At 46.6% G+C, this 23814-nt stretch overlaps 1 protein-coding gene and 1 long non-coding RNA gene across 10 annotated transcripts in view; one reads left to right on the forward strand and one right to left on the reverse strand.

The window, feature by feature from the left end:
• The window catches only part of LOC146186166 (uncharacterized), a 51442-nt gene extending 28668 nt beyond the window's left edge, over window positions 1-22774 (forward strand). For both annotated transcript variants that reach the window (XM_084607066.1, XM_084607067.1), the window contains 3 exons: window positions 8205-8404; window positions 12686-13080; window positions 18487-22774. In XM_084607066.1, coding sequence (XP_084463192.1) covers window positions 8205-8404; window positions 12686-13048 — 563 coding nt within the window. In that variant the 3' untranslated portion in view covers window positions 13049-13080; window positions 18487-22774. The remainder of the gene's footprint in view (window positions 1-8204; window positions 8405-12685; window positions 13081-18486) is intronic.
• The window catches only part of LOC146186165 (uncharacterized), a 233119-nt gene that overhangs the window by 47188 nt on the left and 162117 nt on the right, over window positions 1-23814 (reverse strand). For 4 of the 8 annotated variants that reach the window (XR_014708091.1, XR_014708089.1, XR_014708085.1 and 1 more), the window contains one exon: window positions 16949-17072. The exons of 3 other annotated variants lie outside the window; for them this stretch is intronic. This is a non-coding gene — a long non-coding RNA (uncharacterized LOC146186165). Of the gene's footprint in view, window positions 1-16520; window positions 16606-16948; window positions 17073-23814 lie in introns of all 8 variants that reach the window. One more of the 8 variants, XR_014708087.1, reaches the window with a different exon arrangement.

Raw genomic sequence — 23814 nt, forward strand, 5'->3', positions numbered from 1 at the left:
CACGGTCATGATCTCTGTTTACAATAAACCCCATTTTTGCTTGTAAATGAAGAAAATTTGCAAAGCAGCTCTTCGCTATATACGCTATCAGGTTCTCCTTGCTCTTTTGTATCGCAGTAATTCTTTTTGGCTCGGACCGCAACAGTGTTGCATCAGCTCATTTCCGTTTCACAGTGCTCCATAAATATGCAAATTTAAGAAAGAACGGCAGTTTCGGCTCCACTGTATGCATTTCTGTCTTTATACGCAGATATTCATGCTTTCATGCTATTGAGCACGTCTGAAAATTTATGGACAAATACAGCGTAATCAGATCGTTAGAGCAGTGTCCTTTGCAAATTGGTGGAAATTTTTAGGAAGTGTAAGGAAGGATATATGATTGATTTTCTTCTTGTCAGCCTTCTGCTTCCTGAAACCTGAGCAACGCTGTGCTGTATTCGCAGTTGTAGCAACACCAACCCAACTTTGCTATTGTCTGTGAGGATGCAGGCACGAACACGATGTAGGAGTCGTATTAGTCTTTATAGAACAATATATCGATCAGTGGCACAAATGAAAAAGAAAGAATGAAAGGATCACTAGAATTTGTTCATCATTAAAAAAAAAAGAACACTTTCGTTCTAATATTTCCCTTTTGTCCGGATTTATTGTGATATTTTCGTTCCCCTTTCGAACTCTCACGCTCGTGCCTTATGGTCGTGCCAGGCCCCGTACGTAACCTATTGCCGTTACGTATTGCCAATCGTATTAACCTACTGTCAATTCTAGCCAAATGAGGAAAGCTTCTCCATTGCTTCTTTTTCACGTGCCGATTTCGTAGCGTTTGTCAAACGTCCTGTTTCGCATTTACACACTGTTGAGATTGAATAAGACCGCAGCGCGTGGAATCAAATGATGCGAAGATTCCGTAACTCCGGGACGTTACGGGGACTGATAACTATAGAAGAGAACGTGACACTGAACACGTGTACGCGATACAACATGCTGCTTGGATATCACTACACCTATACCTTCTATAGAATACCCCGCCGGGGTGGCGTAGTGGTTACGGCGCTCGGCTACTGTTCCCAAGGACGCGGGATCGAATCCCGACCTCGGCGGCCGCTTTTCGGTGGAGGCGATAAGCAAGGCGCCCGTGTGCTGTGCGTTGTCAGTGCACGTTAAAGAACCCCAGGTGGTCGAAATTTCCGGAGTCCTCCACTACGGCGTCTCTCATAGCCTAAGTCGCTCTGGACGTTAAACCCCACAAACCTTCTACAGAATAGTTGAACTGGTGTCGCACACAGCTTTCGCTAATCGATCGCTAATAACATAGCGAAAAAAAAAAAAAAGAAAAGCTGCTGCGCAATGCGCCCTTTCCAGATCTACAATTACCACAGGGCCCCGATTCGATGCTCCATTGGACATCAGACGTCCTAATCTGAGCCAGGCATTGAATTTAATGGGGTGGAATAGTTTTGACTTTGGCCTGTTCAAAGTGCAATAATTTGAAGTTTTTTTTTTTTCCTCTCCTTATCTTAGCAGAATGATTTGATGGCCTTCATTTAATTGCTACGCTTAGGCAGCCAATAACTATTACGGTATGAAGTATTAGAATTATTTTGATCGGCGTGCCACACTAACAACAAACGTTATAGTAAACTTTTCGGCTTACTAACGTTTGATTTTAGTCTTCCAAGGTTACTTGATAATTGGTTCGCAGGAAGGGAAAGGCGCGCTGTCTCACTTGTTTTTCTGTGGACACCGCAACCGCGCCGTAAGGGATGGGAGGAAGGTGGGAGTGAAAGTGGAGAGAAAGAAAGAGGAGCCGTAGTGGAGGGCTACGGCATAATTTCAACCACCTGGGGATCTTTAACGTGCGCTGACATCGCACAGCACACCGACGACACTTCGTTCCGCCTCCATCGAAACGCAGCCGTCGTGTTCCGGTTCGAACCAGGGAACTCCGGCACAGTAGGTGTTTGGCGTTGCTTTCTGCTCATCGTAGTCTATTTCATTCTAGAATGTTCAAAGTAATAACCCGTAATTTCTGCAAATTAGTATGGTTGCGAAATGCTCCAATGCTAAATTTTATGTGAGTAAGCAGATTACAAATGAACTTACGCTAAGCCATTATGAGAGCACGGAAGAAACGACAAAATATTATTCAGTTCGCACCAGCACCGGTTGCATCCAAACTTCCTTTCATAGTGCGTCCTGCCACAGGCACATTGACGTTGTTGTTGTGGATGTAAGAAGGAGGAAATGAAAAATTTGGAGGACGCTTAAGCTTCGCCTTTAAGAATGGAACGCGACAGCGTTATTGAGCAACTTGCTATACTTATTTTTATTTATTAATCCTTCCGAGACTAGAAGCGCTGCCAGCCACCTTGTCGAAACGCGCGGGCCTCAAGTTGCAGTCGTAGTTCGTCGGCAACATCGTTGCCGATCCGAGCCGGCGCGATGAAGATCTCGGAGGCCATGCCCTGTCTATCTTATTCCGTGCGCCACACGCATGGTGGCGCTACGTGCACGCCAAGCGAAGAGGAAGTACAGCGGAAAAGTAATTTGCCACTCGCTTAACTGCGTGTTCTGAAATTCTGTAATTTACATGCTCATAATTATTATTATAAGCCACAATACCCTTCTCTAAGAACCCCGCCGGGGTGGCGCAGTGGTTACGGCGCTCGACTTGCTCCCAAGGATGCGGGATCGAATCCCGCATCCTCGAATCGAATCCTCTTCACTCGTTTTAAAATATCCTGTCCTGGGCCTCCACGGTAAGGCTCCCGATACAAAGGTGCCGGCAGCATGATTTCCACTAGGTCCTTATACAGCTTTTTCTTGCCAACACTGTACAAATATTCAAGAGAAAAACGCACTTCTAACAACTTGTAAGAGAGAACTACCTCGCGCAAATATCCTGTGACAGCACCACGCATGTTTTCACTTGAGGAGACAACAAATCCGGGTAACAGCCTTTGCAGCCGCACTTGCATGACTGTTCTTAAAAAGGTGTCATTTTGGTCGCGAAGAAAAAAAAAAGCGCGATACCACTTGGCGCAGAAACAAATGAATCAAACCGACTCCTCCGCTTTTTAAAGAAAAATAAATTCGTTCGCCTCGTCTTTTCCCAGTTCGAAGTCCAAAGAAAAACCGCAAACACACGATGAATTTTTTGAATGGCAGTTCGTGACGCACATAGAACATTCATTACATACCATATCTTTGAAATCAAAAACACATTGCAGATGAACGCGCGTGAAAAGATTGGCAGTTGCCTTCCCTGCCATGCTTCCGCTTTCTCTCGCACTCTATTTGTTTCTTCCTTCCAGTGTAAGCTAGGATCGCGATAACATTGTAGGGGCACACCCAGATACTGCATTGCCAAGGAAGACCATTGCAATCGGGAGAAAGAAGCCGGTTCAGCATCCCATAAGCCGTGCCAAAATCCGGAGCTTTTTTCCCAGTTAACCCGACATCCAGTCTGGTCACAAAACTTTTCAACAACGTTAACCACTTCACAAATGCTCTCTCTGTTTTTAAAATAATACTGCAATGTCATCCGCGTATGCAAGTAGCTTCACATGAGCCGACTGAAGCTTGAAACCCGAGATGCATTCATTATTGAGAATGGCCAAGCATAATATGGCTCGAGATAGGCTGCAAAAAGCAGAGGCATCCTTGCCTCACCGAAGAACGCACTGCGAGACTGTCAGTGAGATCGCCATTCACTATAACACGCGTCGAGCAGTTTGCGTACGCTATTCTCACTCCCTCCACGATTACCGAGCCCAGGTTACAATACTCTAGGATGGAGAAAAGGATGACGTGTGATACGCGATCGAACGAACAATTAAAAAAGAGCTGCCACTAAACCCGTATGGCATCCTGTTTTTACCGGTGGAGAACGAAGACGTACCCTATGATTTAATAATGCTTCTAGGCCTCCACAGCTTGTGGAAACCACGAATGCAAGTAAGGCATGAAGATATTAACATTCGCAGTGTACGTGAAAATTTTGTTGAAAGTGCTGTTTATCTACGGGAATGTATCTGCGCGCTCCCTGACTCACCACAGTGGGCAGAAGTTCTGGATGACCTGGTAAAATTGAAGAAATTTTAACCTCACACGCGTCAGCTCAAGGGCAGCTGAAGTGTTTTATTAAGTGTGACCATTTGTTGTTCATGTATACTTCGGAAAGAAAGAAAAAAAAAGCTGGCGTGGTGGAGTGGTTAACGTGCTCGTCTCGCACCCCGGAGGCCCACGTTCGATTCCTCAGGTCGGCGATTTTTCCTACTCGTTTTTATTTATTAATGCTTCTGGGATTTTTCGCTCACGGTCAACGCCGGACGACGCGGGACCGCGGCCGCCGACGACGACACCGACTTTTCTGCGACACGGGGCCCTTAACGATGTCGCGTTAAAATGCACGGGCCTGCTACTGGCTCTGTTGCTGAGCTACCTGCGCTGCCTCTTGCGGACAAAAGAGAAAAAAAAAATAGGGAAGAAAAGGAAGAGGGAGAGAAAGACGCGCGCCGCAACAACAGCCGTCGTCCACCGAAACAGTGGCGGATGCAATGACGGCCTACAACAGATAAACATTCTGTGGCAGGCTAGCCCCCGCCGCAAGCGGCGGTGACCCACCTGTCCCAGCCCCATCAATGGAGAACCTCCACGAAAAGCGGGAGTGCCACAGGCACATTGACGAACATATCTGTAGATATACTATTTTAGCCAACGCAGCGTTCGCCTGAGGGCAGTCTTAGACCTGAAACTACCTTGTTCGACGTTGACTGTAGGCAGCGGAGCTGTCAGAAAAAGCAAAACAGAACAAACAATTAGTAATTACGCCGCGATAAGTGCGCACAGAAGGATCCTTTATCATCTTCATAGTTGCTTAGTACCTTAGTTGTTTTCTCCTTTTTATTTTTTGATGTACTTAATCTTAACTCTGGATTGTGAGCATGGCCTGGCAGTTGTGTTGCACCAGCAGTATTTCTTTGCTGTAGTTTCAGCCGCAATTGCCTACCGTTTCTTTCGGACGTACACTAGCTCAATCGCGCGTATGTATGGGGCAGAGAACCCCGAATTACATCTGGGAATAGCTCCGATCATAGAACCCAGGCAGTCAACGAAAAAGTTTCGATTATAGGAGCGCGAACAGACGCCACACTAGGCTTGGTTAGTTTGCCCACAGAAGCACGACGGGCGAAGACGTCAGTGGTCCGTGATTGATGTGAGATGGACGGAATTGATGCGGAACAGGTAGAGGGTCAAACCCACCGGACAGGTAGGGATCCAATTCGATGTTTGTAATAAAATTTGATTTTTACATTAATGTGGTCCCCCTCCCTCCTCCTCGATATCCTTACACCTACAATACTTTCTCATCTAACCGTACATGGTGTTAGCGCTGTGAAAGAAAAAGAGATGACCTAGCGAGAGCATGGAGAAGATTGAAGAACCTTGGGATACTGACACTTAGCTCTGTAATCTTTCGCACTGTACAGCGGGATGTAGCACTGTTTTTTGGCTTGCAGGAGGGCGTCTAGGTCAAGGGCCTTAGAGCGAAAGTCAGCACAGGCAAGTGCTGAACCTGGCACAATCTCCGCCCACGAGGAAATTCCCAGTTGACCCGAACCGTCACCTTACCTATAAAAACATTTCCACTCTAATTTTACGTTGACGAGCTTGCATTTCATGGCAAAATAAAAACGTTTCGTAGTAAAGCCTCTACAAAAATCAATATTGCTATTTATTAAACAGCCCCCCCCCCCCCCCCCCCCCCCCCCCAGGTAGGAGCAGTGGTTACGGCGCTCGACCACTGTGACCAAGAATGCGAGATCGAATCCCGGCCTCTGCGGCCGCTTATCGATTGAAACGAAAAGCAAGGCGCTCCTGTGCTGTGCGATGTCAGAGCACGTTAAAAAAATCCCAGGTGGTCGAAATTTCCGGAGCCCTCCACTGCGGCGTCTCTCGTAGCCTGAGTTCCTTTGGGACGTTAAGCCCCATAAACGAAGCCAAACTAAACCAATTATTAAACATGATTGCACAAGTAACCCAAGCATCACTCATGTTCAGTACCTCTGCGACGAAGAAAAGGTGCCTTGCCGAGTGAGTTTACGGACCGTATACTGTTTTAAGCACAAAGTAACATAATTGGTTAAGAAGGGAAAGGCGCAGTATCTGTCACACTTGTTCCTGTGGACACCTAAACCGCGCCGTAAGGGAAGGGTGAAGGTGGGACTGAAAGTGTAGAGATAGAAAGAGAAGCCGTAGTAGAGGACTGCAGAGTAATTTCGGCCGCCTGGGGATCTTTAACGTGCGCTGACATAGGGAAGAAGTCGGAGGAGGGTGGCTTATCCTGGTCCTGATCACCGTCCTGATCCTGGCCCTGATGGGATCACCGCCGTTTGCCGCGGGAGCTAGCCTGCTTCCGAATTTTATCTGTTGTAGTCTGTCATTGCACCCGACAGTTAAAAATTTGGTAGCAGACTAACCCCCGCCGCAAGCGGCGGTGACCTACCCCGCCCAACCCCGTAGGGGCAGGAACAGCCACCCCTCATCGTCCGTAGAGGCGTTGAGGGGTGGCTGTTCCTGGCTCTACGTGGTAGGGACCGATAGGTCACCGCCGCTTGCGGCAGGGGCTAGTCTGCTACCAAATTTTTATCTGTTGCTGGCCGTCATTGCACCCGCCACCGCTTCGGTGGTGGATGACGGCTGTTGCGGCGCGCCTCTATCTCTCCCTCTTCTTTTTCTTTCCTCTCTATTTTCTCTCTGTCCGGGCTCCCCTTCCTGTCTTTCCACTTTCACTCCCACCTTCCTCCCTTCTCTTACGGCACGGTTCAGGTGTCCACAGAAAACAAGTGAGACAGTTACCGCGCCTTTCCCTTCCTGTGAACCAATTACTCTCTGTCCGCACGAGGCAGCTGTGGTGGCTAAGCTACAAAGCCAATGGCAGGCTGCGCGCAGTGACGTCACTCGTCCTTGTTGTCCCCTGACTCTTTGTCACCCGGCTCCTCGCAGCTGCGGCGAGCGGCCGCGCGAGGCACACGAGCTGTGCGCAGTGACGTCACTCGATTCTCGCGCACGCGCAGTACTGTCACTGGAGAAAACAAGTGAGACAGTTACCGCGCCTTTTCTTTCCTTCCTATAAATCAATCAGCTACACCTCGTCGAAGCCTTGCGGGTGCACACAACAACGTATCATCGTGCTGCATAGCACGCGGCGGTCAAACATGAATATGGTGCACTGTGAATCGGTTGGAATAAGTTGTTAACAGCGAAAGTCAAAAGCCACATAACGAAGGCGCTGCAATGCCTTCTACCGCGGATTTATCTATACTATGCAAGAGCGTGTTGGCGCAGGAAACGCACCGCTAATAAATTGCATGAATCTCAGATGAACTTAAAATAACACTGATTGGACTGAACAGTGCAATATGTACGACAGAGTAATCTGTAGCGTGAACAAATACGAGCAGCGAAAGCAATGTCGCAGGAGAGGCACTGTTCTGCGATAGTGAAGAGGTGGTGAACTGAAGCGTTCCGCAGAGCAAACATGCTAAACGGCGGCATGATATTAAGGCGAAAGCCTTTAATGCCTCATCGTTGTCGTTGAAAAAAAATGTGTCCCGCTTTTGCAGCGGCTCTGATTGGTCGAGACGGGATGACGTCATGGAGATCTCGATCAATCACAAAGCACTACCATAGCATGCGCGAATGCTTGCCTTATATGGCCATATGCGAACCAATGATCAATTACTAATTAATTTCATTAACGATTAGTTAATGACTAAGCAATGAGAGCAGTTAATGACTAATTAATTAGATCAGTTAAGCACTAATTGATGATTATTTAATTTAAACAATTATTCATTATTACTCTCATTATTGACAATTAATTAACGCCATCAGGCTTTCGCCTTTCACTAGTTTAGTTGCTGAAGTGCCTCGGTAATTTTTTCCCATCCCCTCTTCACTAAACTTCGATACCACGACAATGACTGGCTAATAATGGCACGCACCGCATACCATAGTACATAGCACGTGCCGGGCTCGACCGGAAGTTGTACTAGAAATGCAGTGGGTGCTCTCTTCGAATGCATTCAACAGCAGCGTGGCAAGCTGAGCGAGCGCTATTGTGCTCCTGGCATGATTTTTTTCGTTTTCATTTTGTTCATACAGCCAGTCCTCACTGACGTTGCGCCCACGCTGTGCAGTGACCGGCCTTCCAGGCGAGTCCTTCTGGAACACAACGCTGCCTCGGCTGCATCCGAGCAACCTGCGGCTGGTCAGCATGCCACCGCCCCTGGCCTCGGCGCACCACCCTGGCGCCCCGCCTCCTCCGGTGTTCCCGTCCTTCCCGTTGCCATACACGCAGGCGCCATACGCAGACCCACACAGGCCGCCTCCGGCGCACGTAAGTTTCCTTCCCACCAAGAGTCTGATTATTTTGACGCGGCTAGAGAGCAGCGTGGGTCGATGCGAGCTGGCATAGTGGGGTTGAACTTGATGTCAACTGCGCGGAGTGTCTCGACTTGCGCAGTTATCTCACTGGACGGGCATCCCTAAATTTTTCTCCATTCAGGGCGGTATCGAACCTGCGGATTCGTCCAGTGAATCTTGGTGTGCCTCGGATAGGGTAGAGAAGCTGGCAACGTGTAGCGTCCACCTATGTCCACTTTTGTTTCTGCACTGCACCGAAACTTAACCGCGCTTTCTTAGTCCAGGTGCGCAGCACGTGACGGAGCAGATCAATGTGCCATTTCTTCTTCCCCGTCTCCATCCCTATCGATAAATCGTACCAGGCGCAGTTTACATCAACCAGTTTGTTTCTTAATGAGGTAACAGCTGAGTGTCGATGCCTCATAGTACGCTTATTGCTTTAATTTACAAATTTTTACCTGCAGCTACGATATGAGACGCGTCATGAAGGAGGGCTCTTGTGCTTTGCTCTTGCGTCTCGTCACTTCGAAATACGTGCGTGCGCGCCAATATAGCTGTAGTAACGTAGCCGTCGTGGGGCACTGCGCCTACTGGCTCGCTGCGCGCGACATTAGCTGCGGCTGGCAACGCTGCGTGCTCGAACTCCACTCTCGAACATCTCACATTCCTGTGCCCGAGCAGGACGTCGCACGGGCGGTCGCTGTCTCTCGGCCTCTATGAGACGGTCCAGATATTTGTGCAGCGGGGCGGGACCAACGATGCTTGGTTGACCACTGTCGCCATAAGACTGGACGCCATGGGTGGCACCGCTAGTGGCCCCAGGCAAGTCCCATTCTTCATTGCCTCTCTGATGGGGCAACAACACAGTGATGACGCACTCACCAAGTTCGATATGCGTATTCAGGCTTAGGCTTCAGTAGCAGCTTGTCGAGTGGTTTCATATACTATTATAATTGACTTGGACACCCAGGTAGTAAGCTGCAAAGGCTGTCAAGCTATCAAATCAGACCCTCCTTTTAAATAAGATGCTCTTTTATCGAATGCAACCTAGCTCTGGGTCATCAGGCGCCCAGAATTTTTTTGCGCACCAAGTCTTTTACACTCCAATGCCGTAATGCTTTTTGCTTTGTTTTTGTTTTCTTTTTTCAACTGGCCCGACTCTTTATCCACCCAACTTCTAGAGATCTATTTATGGTCGTAATACAGGCGTCTAACCAAATCCCCGTAGAAGAGCGCGTAATGCCAGAAGCGACTGTTCTGTACCAACTGCAGCCAACAAGATCAAAGAAAATCGCCCCCACGTGCAAGGTAGAGACGGTATATGATTTTTTGGAGATATTGGTAAATGCTATTCATCATCTGAGAATCCCTGCCAAGCTCACTCCATTCTACTATTTACTTATTCTCTCTTGTGGTCAGCGCCTGTAATGATAAGCTGCCCCAAATAGAGGCACTGACCACTCAATGCCTGGGTACCTGTCGGAAACTATTCAGGCTTTTGAATACTTTTCGAACCATTGGCACGAAGTTGCAATCAGCTGTAGCGAATGAGCTTTCAAGACTTATCCTGCCTTGGTAAGCGAACTCGGAAGCCATGACTCACCTACTGAGATACGATACTAACTTCTGCTTGTCGCGAGCAATACAAAATGTATTTTTTTCCATGCGTTAGTCATGAGTATAACGTTAACAAGAATGACATTGTTTTGCGTGCCCCTAGTAGATATCAGTGTTGTGTCCGTCATTTGACAGCTATAGCTGCATCTACACAATTTACATTGATGTTACTCACAGTAATACATACCTCGTTATGAGTATCCGGTGCTTATGCAGATATGCGCATAAATATTTGAATTGTATGAAATACGGGTGTTCGGCTCAATTTCTCGCATTCAGTTTGGTTTCGAAAAAAGAAGCTACTGTTCTTGCAGACCTACTTTTATGCCCAATTCAGATCTCTGAATAAATCTGTATACGAGCAACTGTAAACAGCTTTGCTGAAACATAGTTTGGAGGCACCCTATCGCTGTTTTTGACGTGTCCGCGCTCCATCTGGCCCCGGCCACCTTCCGATATTCGTCATTGTAAAAAAAAAAAAAAAAATCACCTAATATATATTCAGGCAGTCGTTAATGAGATCAACCGCTTGCTACAGCATTCAAACATTACCCTTGTGAAGTATGACACGTATTGTTGTTTTTTTTTTAGTAGTATTTGTGAAAGCCAGCCTGGTCTTTCGTTTGCATGACGTCTAAGATTGTACTAATTCGATTATCGATTACCTTAGTAAATATCTTGTAAACAATGATCAGGAAACACGTCACCTTACAATTCTTCAAATCCTTGACGTTACCCTTTCAGCTTTATTCCATAGAAAAGAGGACTCTCTAGGCATTCAAGTATGCTAGGTATATAGAGGTAACTTTTCTGCCGCTTACGATCTATCACACAATCGCCTGTCCAGTTCGATCTCAATCGCCGGCAACAGCGTTTCGATGGAGGTCAAATGGAGAGGCTTGCGTGGGCTGTGCTATGTCAGTGCACGTTAAAGGTCCCTAGGTGGTCGAAATTGCTCCGAAGCCGTACACTACACTACGACATCGCTTTCTCTCTTCTCCGCTTTCGCTCCCACTTTTCACCCTTCCCTCACGATGCGGTTGAGGTGTCCACGAAGCAACATGACAGGAAAGGCTCCTTTCCTATAAACCAATTTACAAATTTGTTGTTGTTGTGGCTGTAGGAAGAAGGAAACGAAAATGCACGGGCCTGCTACTGGCTCTGTAGCTGAGCCACCTCCGCTGCCTCGTGCGGAGAGAAGGGAGAAAGTAAAGAAGAAAAACAAGAGGGAGAGAAAGATTGATTGATTGATTGATTATTTGATTGATTGAATGTACTTTATTGAATGGGAAGGCTCATGGCCATAGATGGGGGTAAAGGGGAGTAGACAGAATCTTCACTGTTTAGGTCGTCACTCAAATCATATCGCTCTAACCAGGCCACTAAAGGAGCCATACTTGGCAAATATCATCTGTGTGTTAGCATCAGTTTCTAGAAGGGAATGGTAGTTCAGAGAAAGACTCGCGCCGCAACAGCCGTCGTCCACCACCTAAGCGGTGCCGGGTGCAATGACGGCCTACAACAGATAAAATTCAGCGGCCGGTTAGCCCCCGCCGCAAGCGGCAGCAACCTACCGTCCCAGCCCCGTAAGGCTAGGAACAACCACCCTTCACCACCTCCTACTCCCCTTACAACTTTGCGCGCGCTTCACGCGTTTTAGCTAAGGATTGGGCGGAGGGGCCATAGATGCACCCAGTGAGGAAGCGTGACGGGTAATAGTAGCGGTCGCTGCGGCCGACGCCCGGCAGTGTTGTACAAACGCGTGTTACTGACTGAGCAGTCGCGTGTCGCTCGCGTTCAATCAACTTCATCGCCGCCTTTTCTTTCTAGGGCTCAAGTTCTCTGACAGAAGGAGAGAAAGCGGCTTCGGCTTTAGCTGCGCAGCCGCTCCACCTCCTCACTACTAAGCCGTGTGACGGCCAGCTTTTTTTCTCCACTCCAAGTTCACACAGAGAGAGACAGTGACTGGCTTCGGACAGACATCGGCGAAATCCGTGATTGCAGCTAGTAGTGATACGCACTAAAAATCTATAAGAGGAAAATCAAGAAACTATTAAAGCCTCATTCCCTGCTCCTTGTGCCAATTTAAGAACTAGCTGATGGCGTTTGCGCATGCACTATCTGTGGGCTCCGAAATGACAAGGTACTGATGGACGATGCAGCCCTGGGTCCAGTGGACTTGCATGCGGTTCCCCAAGGACGTACTACGTCTGGTGCGACTACGCTGGCCAACCATGTATGAAGCATGTACAAATACGTACATACGCACCTATCGTGTTTTGTACATTTGCTACCCCTAGATTGCCACCATAATTTCAGCATCGTTTTTCAGAATTACATTCGATATGCTCAGCTATATTCGTAAATATTCCCCACTCTACCACATGAGGTCCAGAAACTAGTGCTCATGATCTTGCTGAGCTTTGTTTTAACTGGTTCACGAAACAAAACCCGCGCAGGCTATCATAATCAACCCGCCCCTTCTCAAACGAGTTTCCTCTCCAATTTCGACAGGAAGCAGTGTCTCCCTCCACATTTACTAATGCAACCTCTCGAGACTCTCATTTGAGGTTGACTGTTCGCCGCAGTAAACATCAGGTAGTATATATAGTCATATTGCTCCATCTACCCTGCACAGCCGTCGTTCGCTCTGCATCCGCCTCCACCAGCGCCGTACGTGCTGCCGGCAGCTCCGGCTGCCCCCCACCCGGCCCTAAGCCTGGCTACGCCCCTGTACGAGCCGCCCAGCGTGGTGGCCAAGCATCCGCCGGCTCCGCCGCACCTGGCCAGCCTGGTCAACCCGGCGCCCCTGTATGACGCAACCACCGTGGTCGCGTCGAGCACGACCAGCGGCGCCCTGGCCGCCACCATGGGTAGTGCGAGCAGCGGCCGGCTGACGCCCGAGCTGGTTACGGGCAGTCCAGTGGCGCTGGACTACTCGTCCCAGGCGGCCCTTAGCGAGGAATACATCGACGTACAGGGAACCACCGGCAACTCCTGAAGCCGGCTGCCGCTGCCGGCGCAAGCGGACGGGTACGGAGCATTGTCTGCCTACTTCTGGAGCTTGTCCCTATATGTTTGCTAACGCAGTCTCTTTCACTTTTAGACTGAGCAGAACAGCGCAACGAGCGTTGGTAAAAGAACAGGATAGGCGCGACTAATGGACAGAAGGAGAGATGCGTGGATGAAAAAATTAACAAACGTCGTCGCATAGTATATGATAAAACTTGAGAACATATAAGAAGGAAACGTTGGGTGGCTGGTACATTATAATGTTGGGAAATACATGACAGCACATCAAAGTGAGCCGCATAGCGCTGTTATACGTGCTTTTGTTGCTCCACGTTGTTCCTCGTTGTGTACACTAAGGAGGACAGATGAACCTGCATGAACCTGCGCACAGCTCAGCTCGGTCGGTGCACAGCAATAAAAACAATCTCTTATAATGAGACACCATGGGTGGAGACGTGTAATGGGTGAGACCGGAGGCAGGCTGAGAGAAAGGGACGAACATGAAAAATTTCCGGCCCAAAACTAGTTCAGGATGAGTGACACTTGTTTTCCAGGAAACTTCATTTCAAAGTTAATAATGCTGACACTGCTGATGGCTTATTCTAAAACTTGGCCGTAAAATCGAGCTCCTATTAGCAGTGAGCATGGCAGCTTAAACTAAAAGAGATGGTGTAGGGAGGTAAAGTTCTATCCGCACCAAACAGCTCCGGTGCTGTTGCCGCCAACCAGGTCAAGCATGTTTCGTAGTTCCCGCTATTATCCGTGCATTAACCCAGCTCAGCCTCTTTCACTTTTGCAAGCATGTTTTCCACACTCTGAAGTTAGAATATACGCAGCTGCACTCGCGCAATCCCACACTCTCGTGCAGCATCTTCATAGCACTCAAAGCATGAATGACCACCTCCCGTCTGTGACGAATGTTGTTGCTTTTTTTTTTAAACCAAAGCTTTATTAGCCTCGTCAAGCCAAGGCCTTGAGAGCGGTAAATCTGACCTCAGGCGCGGCGCGCAGAGCCGGCGGTGCTCGCTTCTTCTTCTACTTCGCACACCTGCTGCTTCTTCTTCACATACATATAAAACTTTATTCGTACCGCTGCATATCTCTACAAGTATACATTGCCTGACACAATACCACAAAGTCTTCCGGTCCTCTGATTAACCTTCCCTTCCACGCATCGCTGCCCATCAGCCTCGCCTCCTGGGACCTACCCCTTCCAAATCCCCTCGACACATTCGTGTCGTCTATACCCGGCTGTAATGTTCTTGAGGCTCGCAGACAGCCATGGAGAATCCGCACGTTGGAACCAGTGCTTCGACTGTATTTCCCTGATGTTCTAAAACAATTATGGACGAGTTAAACCAGAGCAGAGCATGTCTGGCCATGCTTATTCGAGTGTACGCTCTGTAAACTAGGTTCAGCCCTATGTGAGTCTAGCCTGGCTTAGCAACACAGCATAACCAAGCATAACAGTTTTCGCTTGCATAACCAGACTTAGTACAGCTTAGCCGCAGCTATTTTTCTAGTTCCGTAGATACTGAAATTCATAAGTCAGTTTACTCAAACCTGATGACTTGTGCAGTATATCTATAGGAAAGTTAATAGAGATAACGATGCATTGACAAGCTGAAGACTCACCACCCAAGAAATATACGTAAGTACTTGAAACAATCATCATGGCCGAACCAATGGTTGAGTCAAAGTTTAGTAGCATCCTCGGTAAAAATTACGCTGCCTTAGCAAGATCAGGCCCAAGCATATATGCAATACCCTCATACCACTGTCAGTACTAACAGCCCTCTAAAGGCTAGTTCACTCGTTGTGAATAATACAATGCCTATACAAGGCTTGTGTGCACTCTCATTATGGGTTGCAAATTTGAATAGCGAGGTGCTACACAGCCGGATTCGAAACCGACGCCGTCCGCTCTTGAGCAGACTGAAGTGAAATCCTGTAATTTTTATGGCAGTCTTAATATAACTCGGTGCGAGCGCAGGACACATTTTAGAAGCCTAGCTTCTGATACGTATCAAAACCTTGAACAATTCCCATCAGTATGTTCATAAATGCGTCCTGCAATATCCCATAGTTCTAACCCAATTAAGCGTGATGCTCGAAAACGTCGGACTTCAGGAAGGTCGAAGAACGGATTTGTGTAGCAAGTGTTGAAGCAGGCATCCAATGAAGCGAGAACGCTAGCTTTGGACATTTTGCACAACTAGCATCGCTACCGATACCATCCCACGTGCCGTCAGCTCTTACACGATGACTGGTACCAACTTGGTAGGTGGGTGCCCAGCCCGCAAGGATTCCTCGATAGGCCAGTGTCACTCTGGGCACCTTGCTGTTCGCTAAATCCCTATCGATATTCCTTACAGCTCACTGGCAAGTGTCACTCTGGGCACCCTGCAGTTCGCTAAATCCCTATCGATATACCTTACAGCTCACTATCTGGGGACTTAAAAGAAGTCACCGGCTCGTTGCATTATCTTGCATATCGCGGCGAGCCTCCGGAGTTGGGATGTACAATCGGCGGTAAAAGTCCCTGGAACACGCGAATGGCAACCAAAACACTTAGATTTCTTATCGGTCTGTAGTTTCAGACAGCACCTTTGGATGTGAAAGTTAGACTTGAGTTCTCTCACATGGGCTCTAGAAATAAGGCGATTTTATTCTACATGGTGTGCCCATATCTTACACGCAATTGTACAACCCTTCTGGATATGTAGCAACCTGGCGCGAGCGGCAATTTCGGGTTGCAGCGGCACCTAATGGAAGAAGTGTCGAAATCGGGAGAAGGAACGACCATGCGCGTTTGTCATCAGGCCGGCAAAAAGCATCCCTGTGAAGAAAGCGTTACCGCCGAGCTATGGTAGCCTTGCTTTGGTTCTCCACGTGTGTATAGTTCTGGATTAGTGCTCCGGTTGCGTTCGTGGGTCGCCTCGCCACAGCTTTGTTTTCAACCATAGCTACGTAATTACCCTATTATTGCAAACTTACTCCACCTTGCTCGGTTCCATTAAAATTTGAATAACACCGTTCCCACTGCGAGTTTTTCGCCGATTCGCTGCCACAATACCGTCTGATTAGCTAGCCTTCCTGGTTCGCTTAGTTGGTACGGCGGCTGCCCCGGATTCAAACCCTGCACCGGGATGAATTTTTCTTTAACTGCGAAGCTTGTTCGAGAGCCATTTAATTTCGCTCTGAGCCGTAGGGCTGGGCTTGCGTGTAGGCTAGTGAGTAAACATTTCTTTAGGCAGTAATTAATGGAGAAATTCACGTTTTTTGAGTTACAATTGCAAGTTATTTCTTCAGCTTGGCTGTTCATCCTAAATCTGAACCCTTTTCAGTATAATCCGCACTGCATGCAGCGGATAAAGCTATTAGTTCCAGCCTCTTGGGGTTACGATGCATACCAGGCGATGATGGGCACGGAGTGCTTCGCAATAATCAGAATAGCCTACCGTATTATAATTCCACCTTCGCAGTAGGAATTGTGGGCATGCTATCACGCAAAGCTTTTTATTCTTCTTCATGGCTTCTTGAAACCTGGCTCATACCCAGATGGAAGAATTGGCCGAGGTGTAGTGGCATATAGAAGAAAAGAAGAAAATTCGCACAGGCGAATTATGATAAAACATATTGGCGCTAAGCGGGAATTTTGAAAAATACAGCAGTGGAAAACGACAGAATGTTTAAATTAAAAAATAACATACATTATGTTTCGTTAACAAAAGATCTCGAAGATTTTAAAATAGTTAGCAAATCAGCCTACCAGTTGCAATTATCTAATCATGGAGAATATCACATATTGAACTGCAATACAAATCATTTAGCACTCGCAGCAAGCCACAGTAACACTGGTAGAGACCAAGACAAGAGGAGCTCCAACCTGGAGAGAGGAACCTCCAGGTAGATCTTTCTCTGAAGTGCGAACTTCCGGCAGGAGAGGAGATAATGCTCTGTAGATTCATCTTCCCCGCATGATTCACGGGCTTGTGGGTGTCCACCTACATCTGCATAGATATAAATTCAAAACTGGAAATCACGAACCGCAACAGCATCAACGATACCTCACACAGCCCGTTTTTGCATGAACAGACGTTCCGAAGTATATATGCTAAGTGCTGATGTTTGGTAGCATTTAGTAAGGGCTCACGCAGCCTGGCTGATACGTGCGAACCGCTCAAACCTGAAAATCGCCAGCCAGCTGAAGTTAAGGACGGGATATATCACTGACCCATTAATAAGAGTTGAAACGGTTTCTCTCTTTCGCCTGCAGCCCAGCAACACTGGGCAGTCAACGCCTGCGCAATATTATCAAACATCCGGAAGGACGTACATAAATAGGTGAATGGAAAAGTAAAATAGTATTAATTATTCGGAGAAATTGAGAATGTTGGAAAAATAAAAGGTGAAACTGCCATTTCTGAAAGGATTTGTTGGGGATATTTAACTGTCTGCTTTCATTTCATTTTTCAGTTTAGTCCATGGGCGGTTCGCTTTATGCTCATGTTCCGTCTTCTCTAAGTAATTATAAACTTTTCAAATGACATGTTCTGATGGTATCACTTCCCGTTATTATAAACGATGGGTGGAGAGCAACCTATACATATCGTCACCAAAACCGCTAAAAAATCTGGGGCCATAACTCTGGCATGAAACACCACACAATTTCAGTGCTTTTCAGAGTAACGTATTCGGCGGCTTTGCAAATTTTGAAAATATGTAGTTTCAGAGGAAATCTGGTGTTCGATCATCACTACGACAGACAGGACTGACGAACTAAATTGCCTTTATATAGGCAAACGGCGTTCCTAGAATTACATAGGCAAACGAACTTATGGTGTGTAGAGCTGACGAACGGGAAAAAAGTATGGGTCAGTTAAAGATTCTGTCGCGCTTAAATGACGCTATTCGCTACAAACATTGTTAAGCCATCGAGCATGCTTGCGCTGCTGTCGCTTCCCGTGCATTTGTTGTTGGTTTTTTTTTTTTTTTTCGAACTTGCGGCGCAATCGTGCGATGTTGAGAAACACGACATCCCAGATGTGACGAGACTTTCGCAAGATAAAGCGGCGTAAATAACCAAGGCTTGCAGGTAGTTTGCTACCTTTGTTGCACTAGATGAAAGTTTACTTTTTCACTGTTGTAGCATTGGGAGTAGTCACTCCTATTATTTTGACACAGTACGCCTCTCTTGACATATAGCGAATTTAACTCAAGTGATTGTTGTCAAGGCATTTTTCTAGTGTCGATTTGTTAAGCTCGCTTGGTGCAGCTTCGCGCCCGAAAACAAGATTTACATTGACATTTCACATGCAACTGCGATTTGAGACAAATAAGCCACATGTCTCCTTGTACCCGTATGCTTCTTATGCTTCCTTATGCTTCGCTGACGATTCCTAATGCGCGACTTTGATCTTGCAGATGACGTGCCAGGAGGAAAACACATCCCACGTGATCAGTCCCAGGGCTTTTCATCGTGTCACGATTCACACCATCTGTTCGTTGGCTGTGATAAGCCACGGGTAACGAGCACGTGAGGATACGGCTGCATCTCGTTTTGGTACTCGGCAAACGCGGATCAGTTGTCTTTTTCTACACTGTTTATCTTCACTATCTCTCACTGGTGTCATTGTTCGGAACAGAAGTTTCGACGCACAAGCCGCCGGACGTTGCTTGTGTTGCAGCACGTACTGCTTCAACTTGTTTCCCTCTTAATATGCTTTTCACAGCTGTCATCTCAGGAGCCTAGTACGATGGCATGCGATGTGGAAATAGAGAGAGACTAGAGTCCTGTTTCTGTGACGTGTAACTGGGCCACTATTCACCACTGTGGTCGTGCCATTGCGTAATTGGACTGTGTTTGTAAGGTTCAAGGAGACGAAATGGATGTGTAATTTTATGTGTCTAGGCTTGACATATGCGCCACCGCAAGCCACTAGTACGTAAGCTAGCATTTTGCTTCGGCAGCTGACAGAAATGGTTATGGTGCCTGTAGACTACAAGTGTTGACAAGCCTAAAGTAACATGACTTTTCCCTTGAGGACTGCACTGAAGGCGAAGCTCCCTAACACCCAATTACTATCGTGTGATGATTGGACTGCTTTCATGTTAGGTACGGACTGCGCCGCCTACGCCATGCTTTGATGAAAGATATGCGTACCTTGCAATAGGCCAGAGCGGTGGCGCAGGAAGTGTGTTAGCAAGTTAGTTATGTGCTAGTGTGTGTTGTGCATCATTATCGCTTGAGGACATCGTCAATCATTCTGTTTCGATTTATTTTGAACTTTTGCTTCGTACTGGGTATTTTCCTTCTGCGATGCTGTCTGTAGACGCAGCTTGAGACTTACAGTCACAACTTATTGTTAACTATTCTTTTTTTTTTTTCTCGGGGCTCGGAGAGAAAGAGGCCCAATCATTGCGAGTGGTCGGACATGATACCAGAAATAAGACTAGAATGAAGAGTGTCCAGACATACATGACGGGCCTCAGCAGTCTCACGAAGCGCGGGTTGCCCCTGAGACCGCATCGGTTGCCGTTCCATTTTGGTGGACGTCTGTTCAGTCAAGCGACGACTTGTCTCTTACCGGATCTAAAACGCACAACTGTACACACGCTGATATACCTCAACTCATCTTCGCCTCACTGAGAGCCTGTCGTTGCGATCGAAGCAAGAGTTTAACTTTTTCGCTCCGACTTGAGCAAACGGCTATTGACTCCCGACAGTTAAGGGACACCCATCATGGAAAATGTATTTCTAGATTTGTGTTTGCGCACATTGCGAATGTACAGAGGATAACGACTTGGCAATCTGTGTGACTACAGAGTTGAATGTTTTGCAAGTTTAACAAGACGTCCTCCTCATGCGGTGAGAAGTAGCAGGCGCATCTGGAAAGTACACAGAGAACGAGTCAGGAGCTGATAGAACCGGGACTCCCTCGCTGTTAAAAAGGTCAGGTGTCAGAAGACCATTTCAATGCGATGAATATGCGGTCTCTGATTTTTGCACCGACCATTCAGTAGCGGGACAGATCAGAGCAATACCAACAGCTGTCCACTGTTCCCTCGAACGTTGATGGGGAGTAGCCGATACGTTTCATGATCGGAATTTGTGTTAAAACAGCTCTCGTATTTTTCTTTTTTTTTTCCTCACGCGGATTCACCTTGCATGACGCCACAGCTCAGCTCTCGATTATAAATACCATAGCATAACGAGAAAAATGTTTCAATTAAGCATATTCTTGTTAGTTTGTTTTTCTCCTTCGTCGCTTATTAATTCCTTACCATGCTCCCACTCCCTAATTTCTTTGCTCACGTTCCACAATTGAAGCCGTCTGAGTTTTGCATTTGCAAAATGCAATGCATCATTTCACTAAGCGCCTTTACTATCGTTATTACTTTCTTTATTTGGTGTCACGGCAATGCTTTCATCGTTTTCATTATTACTTTTCGACATCCCGAGACCGGACTGTCTTTGATTTTCATGTTGTGAAATCGAGTGAGCATTCTTGTTTTCCTGCGTAGTGGATTTGAGGAGTAACCATTTAGGGAAAAACATTGATTGCTGTTCAAACGCACAATTTTGCAACTTACGGTGTCACTCCCATTTGAAGCGACACAATGTATGACGCGGGACACCGAAATATTTCCTTACGCTTTACTTTTGTGTGTGTGTATATATGTGTGCGTGAGGGTAGGGGTTCGCTTTAGCGCCCCGCACACGGCGGGGTAACCCTCATCTCTTTTTGCTCTTCGGCCTCAAGCCCCTCGCAGCTGCATAAGAATAATTTCGCTACGATGATTGAGCCCATGTCATTGATGGTATATTTGTACGCATGCACGAACGCTGCGCCGAAGCTGTAGCTTTTCCGCTTCATGTGAGGTTGCTCAAGTTCACGCGACACATACTTCGCTGATCACTTAGAGTGAATGGTAGCATACTGTATCATGGGTACCAATTTCATTTTACTTGTTTCCCACTGCAACTTACGTAACTTCGGCAGTGTGTATCACACTCACAACATCCGGAAAAAGACTGTGGGTTCATTTTACATTTTTCTTCACCGTTCGCAAAAATATACACCGCATTTCAGATCTCGAACGAACTGTGCAAGAAAGCCACATATTTGTGGACTTGCGTACGCTCAAAATATTGCCCCCTTAAGCTGAACTCATCCAAAACAGCTGGTTATGACTTTTGTTTTATTTCAAGAGCAGTTAGCAAGTTCGCTGACTCAGTGGAACGATCTAAAATTTCTGCCCAACGCGCTCAGTGAGTTAATACCGCTAGTACCGCGCACCACGTTTACCAGCTCCTCAATTTCTCCGTTCGTGAGTTAGTCACTCAGCATTCGAAATGCGCCACATGTTTTCATGCGACAACAGGGATATGACGATTAGCCTGAGTTTCCAGAACGCAGGTACTATGAGCAGTGATCTATTCATCTCAGTCATAGAACCATGGCTATAAAATTTGTCACTGTCATCCAGAGGAGCCACAATCACTAAAAGGATGATTTTATATCTAGCGAGCTATTCTCTTCAAAAAAGTCTCCGATAACGGTTGGTATTTTTCACATACTAAAAAAAGGACAAAGTTGTTCTCAGTAATACTTGGCTTTCTACCTGCTGTAGCGTATTTGCCATTCAGTCCACTATTGTTTTTTAGTTCTAACACATAAGAAGGCACGGATCTGAACTCCATAGTTTCACCTCTCCACCACTACCCCTTAGATGTGTCATATATATGGTGAAAGAGACGACAGTGCCCTTGCTTGTTGCCAAGTTGAAACGCACACAATCACTATTGAAGACTACCATCGATTTCGTCTTCGCCTGCATCGCACCTAAGCGATACTTAAGCGCTGTGCACTTGTCCCGAACCCTGTCCACAAAGTGAGGAATCAACTTGTCTGTTAGCCGTCCGTGCCTACCAGACAAAAGTGTTTATTATAGAATTTGACATCGATATAGCCATCGAGCACACTGATGAGTGACTTGCTGCAATTACCAACCGGGACTGCCGGTGGCACAATTTATCCAACGAATGGCAGTGGCGTCTTACTGTTGAGACAATTGCTACCTAACATGCGGTCTTGCGTCAGCATGATTGTGCACGTTTAGTCGAGGGGGAAAAATGAGACTTCAAGAGAGCTCTCTGCCTTCAAGAGGTACTATTCGCCAACTGCGCTGGCCCGGTGTTCCATTTATTGATGGTTTTAATTTGAGTTTGCGAAGTGTAACGTCCCAAAGCCCTAATAGTTTTGCAACGCTGCAATCGCAGAGCTTAAAATTTAGCAAACGATATTATCGGAAGAGCAAAACCTAGAGATAGGCACATAAAGCGTAAATTGATATGCAGAACTATAAATTACGTCTCAGTAACTTGTGTGGGCCGTGCGTGCATTGCTGATTGGATGAATTACCCGAGGTCGTTCCCACACATGTATACGTGCTCCCAACGAAGCACATCTTACTGCAGTGTCTCGGGAATTCTACTTTGGTGGGCAACAATCTTCAGTGTTCACATAAGGAAAAACGTTCTCTCTTTATAATCACTGTTGCATCACGTTTTAGTGTTGTTCTCATCTTTTTTTTTTTGCCCTTAGAGTACAAAGCAGACCGAAATCACGTGCGCTGTTTCTGTCCATTAGAGCCCATTGTCTACCGTCGGTCTACCCTCGCTGGCAGTGTCTTCAATCCGCAAAAGAAACTCGTGAGATAGGCACTCGTGTGGAAATACCAAGCGCGTAAATGAATTTACTTTCGTTTCTTTCCATAGAGCAGCCCTGTAGTTACCGTTATATCCGCAGCACCACAACTTCAGCACAGTGAACGTTTAGAGGCATATCAGACGGTCGGAGAAATTTTTGTTTTTTTAAATTATGCGCCCATTTTTAAGATATCCTTCAACCGCCTTGAAGACTCGCTAAAAAGTGCGGGAAAAAATCTCGAACAGATGCAAATTTTCCCACGGTGCTAAAGCTAAACTCTGCAGGTCTTCGTTGCCATTTCATACGCCTGTTAATTGCTTATGCGTGGTTATTGCACGTGCTGGTTTCTTGGTGCTCCTTTTTGATTGCTTGTTGCCCAGCACTGAGTGTTAGCGCAAAAGGAAATAATTAAACTAGCGCGCATCTAAATGCTGAATCTATTTTCCCATAGGCGAACATATTTTTATCCTAGTTCGCAGCATATTTTAGTACAAGCGTAACGATTGTCGCAAAAATATCCGGGCTGTGTACAATGTACAAGAAGCAGGCTTGAATCGGAAGCGCGCACATTGAAATTTTTAGCTCTAGGCAATAATGTTTTACAGCAGTTTTGTAACTGAAGAGTTGAACACTGAAAGCTAATCAATATATTCTGAAGTGCATTCATTTTTACTCTGTTCTGAGATTTGCAGGATTCTTTTTTAATTAATGATCTTTAAAAATAAAGCTAGATAGCTTTCTATTGTACCGGTAAGGTGTTTCATAAACGAAGTTCACATCAAACGGCGTTAGGAAAAGATTTAACCAGTGCATATATGAAGGTGGACGCTAGAAGAAAGCGATAAGAAATGTTGCGATTGTTACCTCACCTAATGATGTCCATGAGAAGGCAATATAACAGGCAGAGGAACTAGCACGAACCTGAACAACATACTAAGCTATTATTAGAGTAGTTCAATTCCTTTTTCTTTAATTTTTCCGGTCATGGATACGCGCCATATTGTTTCTTTTTTTTTTCCTTTTCGTGTTCAAGGAACGG

This window comes from Amblyomma maculatum, chromosome 6, assembly GCF_055883805.1.
Source record: "Amblyomma maculatum isolate TAMU_Amacu chromosome 6, ASM5588380v1, whole genome shotgun sequence".
Taxonomy (NCBI): Eukaryota; Metazoa; Arthropoda; class Arachnida; order Ixodida; family Ixodidae; genus Amblyomma; species Amblyomma maculatum.